The sequence below is a fragment of the Falco punctatus genome (genome assembly GCF_963210335.1).
Source record: "Falco punctatus genome assembly, chromosome: 7".
NCBI lineage: Eukaryota > Metazoa > Chordata > Aves > Falconiformes > Falconidae > Falco > Falco punctatus.
The window spans coordinates 8,307,815-8,314,259 of NC_137587.1; the positions used below are offsets into that span (position 1 = coordinate 8,307,815).

Genomic DNA, 6,445 nt, shown 5'->3' on the forward strand with positions numbered 1-6,445 from the left:
TTTTCGGCGTTTCTAGCAACAAAGGAATCAGGAAGAGGTACTGAAAGAAAGAAATCCATCCAACAGAGCCCAGCCGGGAGAGGCTCCGCATTCGCGGAACGTGCGAACGCTCCCCCCGCTGCGCGCTGCCTCCGCGGGCACCCGCCGGCCCGGCCGGGTGCCAGGGGCGCGATGCCGGCCGCCCCCGCTCGCAGCTCGCCGGTGCCTGCCGGACCGTGTCCCCGCAGGCAGCGTTCGGTACTCTCTGGACGCGGACGGCGATGTCGGTGCTCGCAGAAACGGCCATCGACTGCAGCGAGAGGAAAAGCAGGCGGCGCACAGCCCCTCCTGGCGAGCAGGGGCACCGGCGTGGCCGCGGGGGCGGGCGGGGAGCGGGCGCCGGTGGGGATGGCGGCCGGGAGAAGGCAGGCTTCGCGCTTTTTGGATTTTGTTTTCCTCCCAGTGGAATGAATTGTCGGCTTATTTGCATGAGCCGAAGTTGTTTTGAGTCATTTGCCTGTTAGCAGTGTTATGCAAATGTTAGCCAGCTATTTAAAGGGGGAAGGGGGGGGGGGGGAGAAAAAAAAAAAAAGCAGCCGTGTGTTCTCACAGCGGCGGGGAAATCCTGCGTCCCTTTGCATTAGCGAGATGAGATCGCAGCGATTACTCACCTGCCTGGCCTCTCCTACACCCTTGAGCAACGCACAGCTCTATCTTTCCCAGCCCAACCTTAAACACTCGGCAAACATGGCCGATTTAAACAAATCAAAAGTGGAAGAGGTTCTGATGCAGTCACGGGCTTACAGAAACTGTGTCATTCTGTCACCGGCATCACTGAAAGAGAAACACGAAATCGGATATTAATGCGGGATCCCCCCCATTTGCCTCAGCAGCCGGAGCGCACGGGAATCCCACCGCCAAGCCTCGGTGGCAGGACGCCGCGCAGTCGTCACGGAGGCAAAGCGGTGCGATCCGCGGGTTTACAAAATCCTGAAAACGAGACATTTGAACTTAGAAAGCCCAGCCAAGGGGGGGGCCGGGCCGGGACAACAACCCCCCCGCCCCGCGCCGCGCCCCCTCTGCCGTGCATGCGCGCCTCCTGCCCGCGGCTCAGGGCCCGCGGCGCGCGCTGGGGCGCAGGGCGAGGGCGCGATCCGCGCTCCGGTTTCCAAACATAGCCCCGCCGCGCCCCGGCGGCCGGCCGCGCAGGGGGGGCCGGGCAGCGCGCCGGGCATGCGCGCCCCGCGCAACAAGTGGGCTCCGCGCCGCCGGCTGGGGGGAGGGGAGCGAGGAGCGGGCGCTCGGCGGTGACGCGGGGCCCCGCCCGGGTGCAGCCGAGCCGAGGCGAGCCGGGAGCGCGGCGCGGAGGAGGGGAGGGGCGGCGCGGCGCGGCGCGGGGGGAGCGCGGCGCGGCGGAGGGGGCGCGCAGGCACAGGCGGCGGCGCGCAGCACCCCGCGCTCGGACTGCGAGCAGCGGCGAGGATGTGAGTGAGGAGCAGGCGGCGCCGCTCGCCACGCTGCTGCCGCCGCTGCCCCCCGCTGCCCCCGCCCCGGGCCGCTACCGCCCCGCCGGCGCTCGGGGAAGCCGCCGCAGCCGGGACCGGACAGCTCCGTGCGGGTGCCCCTGTTTCGCTCGCGGCGGTGGATCGGCACGTACCCAAGTGCGAGCTCGCGAGGCAGCCGCGGCGGGTGGAAGGTGACCCCCCCATCTTCCTCCGTGCACCTCCGCCTCCTCCCGGAGGAGGAGCAGCGGCAGCGGAGAGCTAGAGAGCGCAGGGAAACAGAAGCGGCTAGAAGGCGACCCCCACCCAGCCCCCCGGAGGAGCAGTAGGAGCGGTTCCCACCCCGCTGGGACAGCAGCGGCAGGATCAGGTAGAGGAAGCCCTCTCCGGCGACAGGAGCGAACGAAAAGCAGGCGATCCCCCTGCTGAAAGGGGCGACAGGAACAGGTACGGAGAGCCGCCCCCCCCGCCCCCTGCAGCTCGGGGGGGAACACTGAGCCAGCCCCGACCCCGGCGGCAGCAGCTTCCCCGGCCAGCAGCACCATGTCCGCCGCGCAGGTGTCGTCGTCCCGGAGACAGTCATGTTACCTGTGTGACCTGCCCCGCATGCCCTGGGCCATGATCTGGGACTTCACGGAGCCCGTCTGCCGGGGCTGCGTCAACTACGAGGGCGCCGACCGCATCGAGTTCGTGATCGAGACGGCCCGGCAGCTGAAGCGGGCGCACGGCTGCTTCCAGGACGGCCGCTCCCCGGGCCCCCCGCCGCCGGTCGGCGTCAAGGCAGTGCCGCTCTCCGCCAAAGAAGCGGCGGCGGCGGCGGCGGCCCAGCAGCAGCTCAACCATGTGGACGCCTCCTCCAAGGCAGCCTCGGCGGGGCTGACCCAGTCCAGCCTGGACCGGTACGGGCTCAGCGCCGCCGCGGCGGAGCAGCGCAGCCGCTTCGAGTACCCGCCGCCGCCGGGCAGCCTGGGCAGCAGCCACGGCGCCCGCTTGCCCAACGGGCTGGGGGGACCCAACGGTTTCCCCAAACCGCCTGAGGACGGGCCGCCGGAGCTGAACCGACAGAGCCCCAACTCCTCCTCTTCCTCCTCCCGCCGCGGGGCGCACGGGGGGCTGGTGTCCGGCCTGCCCCCAGGGGCCGCCGGTGCCCAGATGAACGTGCCCCCCAACCTGCTGCCGCAGACCTTACTCAACGGGCCCGCCGCCTCTGGCGTGGCCCTGCCCCCGCCGCACGGGGGCCTGAGCGGCCGCGGCGGCGGTGGTCCCCCGGCTCCCTCCGCCTCCTCCCAGGGGGGCACCTGCGGCGGCGGCGCCGGGGGAGGCGGCGGCTCGTCCTCCGAGGCCTGTGGCAAGCGGCCGGGCTCGGTATCCAGCAGCGACCAGGAGCGGGAGCTGAAGGAGAAGCAGCGCAACGCGGAGGCGCTGGCCGAGCTCAGCGAGAGCTTGCGGAACCGGGCCGAGGAGTGGGCCAGCAAGCCCAAGATCGTGCGGGACACACTGCTCACTCTGGCCGGCTGCACCCCCTACGAGGTGCGCTTCAAGAAGGATCACGCCCTGCTGGGCCGCGTCTTTGCCTTCGACGCTGTCTCCAAGCCGGGCATGGACTATGAGCTGAAGCTCTTCATCGAGTACCCCAGCGGCTCCGGCACTGTCTTCTCCAGCGCCTCTGGCGTGGCCAAGCAGATGTACCAGGACTGCATGAAGGACTTCGGCCGCGGCCTCTCCTCGGGCTTCAAGTACCTGGAGTACGAGAAGAAGCACGGCTCCGGTGACTGGCGGCTCCTGGGGGACCTGCTGCCCGAGTCCGTGCGCTTCTTCAAGGAGCTGGTGGGCGCCGACATGCTGCCGCAGCCCTACCTGGACGCCAGCTGCCCCATGCTGCCCACAGCGCTGGTGAGTCTCCCGCGGCCGGGGGCCGGGGCCGGCGGGGCGCAGGGCACGGCCGCCGCCTCTAGGGGACCCGGCGGCGGCGGCGGCGGCGGCGGCGGGGCAATGCGCAAGAGGAAAGCTTCTCCCGAGCCCTCGGACTCGGCCGAGGGGGCTCTGAAGCTCAGCGACGAGCAGCAGCGGCAGCAGTGGATGGCCAGCCAGAGCGAAGCGCTCAAGCTCACCATGTCGGCCGGGGGCTTCGGGGCGGTGCACGGCGGGGGCCCCCCGCCGCCGCCGCCGCCGCCCCTCGGGCCTCACTCCAACCGGACCACGCCGCCCGAGTCCGCCCCCCAGAACGGACAGTCCCCCATGGCCGCGCTCATGTCGGTGGCCGACACGCTGGGCAATGCCCACTCGCCCAAGGATGGCAGCTCGGTGCACTCCACCACGTCCACCCGCAGGAACAGCAGCAGCCCCGTGTCGCCGGCCTCGGTGCCGGGCCAGCGCCGCCTGGCCTCTCGCAATGGGGACATGAACCTGCAAGTGGCCCCTCCTCCCCCCAGCGCCCACCCCGCCATGGACCAAGTGCACCCCCAAAACATTCCGGACTCCCCCATGGCCAACAGCGGGCCCCTGTGCTGCACCATTTGCCACGAACGCTTGGAGGACACCCACTTTGTTCAGTGCCCCTCTGTGCCCAGCCACAAGTTCTGCTTCCCTTGTTCCAGAGAGAGCATCAAGGCCCAAGGGGCGACTGGCGAAGTCTACTGCCCCAGCGGAGAGAAATGCCCCCTAGTCGGTTCCAATGTGCCTTGGGCGTTTATGCAGGGCGAGATCGCGACCATTTTAGCTGGGGACGTTAAAGTGAAAAAGGAGAGAGACCCTTGAGTAGGAAATCCAATCCCTTCAGACTCCTGAAGATGTAGAATTGTGAATATAAAAAACTGCAAAAGTTAGTCTTATGTATAGACATTATTTTCGTCGTATGTTTCTATATTTTGAAACAAAGGTATGTACTCTTCTTCATTTGAAGGATAGAGCTGGTTTTTGTTAAACAGAATATAATATTGTTTGGTTACTACATAATACCTGTTCTCATTTCTTTGGCAGTGTGTTGGCTAGGTACAAAGTTAATAGCCCTTAGCGATTACCTGCTGCTGGTGTGTATTTTTGTAAATGTATGCACTTCTCTGAAAGAAGAAGAAAAACACAAAAAAAAAATTTTTTTTTTTGCCAAGGCCAGTGTTGATGCCTAAAAAATTGCTACAAAAATGGTGACAGCTTATGTTTTACAAGCCCTGAGTGTTAGTCTTTCACTTTATTTTTTCGGTTTTGTTTTTTGTTTGCAAAACGGTGGGGTGGCTCTTGGGGGGAGGGTGCTTTTTGTTGCAAGTTTGTAAGGAAAATGTTTCAGTTTGTTTCTATTGATCTGAACGTTTTTAATCTTCATGTGTTTTTTGTTTTTGCTTTTATTGATGCACGGATGCTTTTGAACAGTAGAGCAAAATGCTGTACATGAAAAACATGCTCTGTTTGTCCTTTATACATTTCTGTAGTTAACAGAACACTGTAATGTGCCTTGGAGCTTAGTAAATTGTAATAAATTCAATTGATATTAATACTTTCGAGTAGCAAGTTTTATTTTCTCAGAGCTTAGGCAGCATGCGCGAGCCATGTTGCCTGTTTTAGTCTCCATTATACCAAGAGCCTGCAGTTCGTTGTGATAATTGTTGCACTTGTATGCACATTTTCACATATATGTAGTAAGATGATGATGTTGATGGTGTTATCAAACTTACCTAAACCTTGGCACTGTGCCTATTTACATTTCACCTTTAATGTTGCAGTAACAGTTGCTGACTAAGCATTTTCTATTTACTGTTTCTGCATCTCATTTCCTCCTTCCTTCTCCCCCCCCCCCAGCTCTCCAGCTGCAAACAGTGTTTGCAATACAGGATGCATCCATTGCCTGCGCAGTTTAATATGGTTTGAGATTTGAAACGAAGCCCTCTTTCACCAAAAAACCCTAGCATCACGTGGTTATTCATTTTAGTTGATTTTAAGAGCGGAGTGGTTGTCTAAGCTCGACATCAGCCATAGACTCTTGGTAAGGCAGGATGGTAGTTGAGCGCAGCTCAAAAAAGGGTAGTGGGAAATAACAGCTTCTACAGTTGGTGTTGCAGCTGGTGGGTAGCTACCCCATTTAGGCAATGACTTTTCATAACTGAGTTGGTGAGCAGTTCAGAGGCTGTGTTGTGCTCTCAGGTGAGGAAGCTTGCTTAAAGCGCTGAAGTTAAATGCTTTCCTTTTGGCAATGATCAGATGTGATTCTTTGTATAATTAACTATTTTATGTGACACTGGCATTTTCTGGAGATAAGGGAGCAGTGCAATACCTGTTAGGTGATCAACAGGCAAAGTAAATACACAGGCCTCACACTAGCTAGAAAATGCAAACAAACCTAATGTGAACTTTGTCCTTTCCAGTGAGGCAAATGGAGGAAAGAGAGAAAACCTCAAAAACAGCAGCACTGCAGAAATCCTTTGCAGTTTGACCGGCAGAACACAGAGCTGTTCCAAATGCAACAGTGTCTTAGGTTATGAACTCTGAGTTTTATTGAATATTAAGGATCCCCACCCCCAACCCCCATAATTGTGTAAAGAAGTGCTTTTTTAAAAGTCTGGGTGGCATTTGGTACCTGCTTGCTCTTAATAAGGCATTTTTCATTTGTGTTCCTGGTGGAAAGCATGGTAGAAGCCTTGAGACTTACCTGCATAGTGTGCCTACAGATCTTTGCTCTCTTGTATAAGTACATACTCTGGCTGTTCTGGGTGGGGAGGTTATGTTTTGAGATTCAGTCTTTGACATCACTGTCTGTGATTTCAGACAATGACTTTGTGTGTGTATATGTATTTTATTTTTTTCTGCCAAGTGATATACTGGTGTTTAAAACTCAGAGCATACTGTCCTTATGTAATGAATTGGAGGGAATAATGCAGAAAATGCACATTTTGAGTTAATTATTAGATCTAACCTATATGTTTTGAGTTAATCTGGGTACAACCTATACATTTTTTAGAGTATAGATATGTACT

General features: G+C 59.0%; 1 protein-coding gene across 2 annotated transcripts; it reads left to right on the plus strand.

Annotated features, from left to right (window-relative positions):
- Window positions 1–521: 521 nt before the first annotated feature.
- IRF2BPL (interferon regulatory factor 2 binding protein like) lies at window positions 522–4,971 on the plus strand. 2 transcript variants are annotated; one of them, XM_080394363.1, is made up of 2 exons: window positions 522–1,928; window positions 2,040–4,971. In XM_080394363.1, the coding sequence occupies exon 2, from the start codon at window positions 2,088–2,090 to the stop codon at window positions 4,236–4,238; it is 2,151 nt and encodes a 716-aa protein (XP_080250489.1). In that variant the 5' UTR covers window positions 522–1,928; window positions 2,040–2,087; the 3' UTR covers window positions 4,239–4,971. The 2 variants fall into 2 exon arrangements, with proteins under 2 accessions (XP_080250489.1, XP_080250488.1); XM_080394362.1 differs by having other exon boundaries at window positions 522–4,971.
- The last annotated feature ends 1,474 nt before the right edge of the window (window positions 4,972–6,445 follow it).

What these genes read in the sequence shown, in the direction of transcription:
- IRF2BPL (XM_080394362.1), top strand. Translation starts at nt 2,025, where the DNA reads ATGTCCGCCGCGCAGGTGTCGTCGTCCCGGAGACAGTCATGTTACCTG.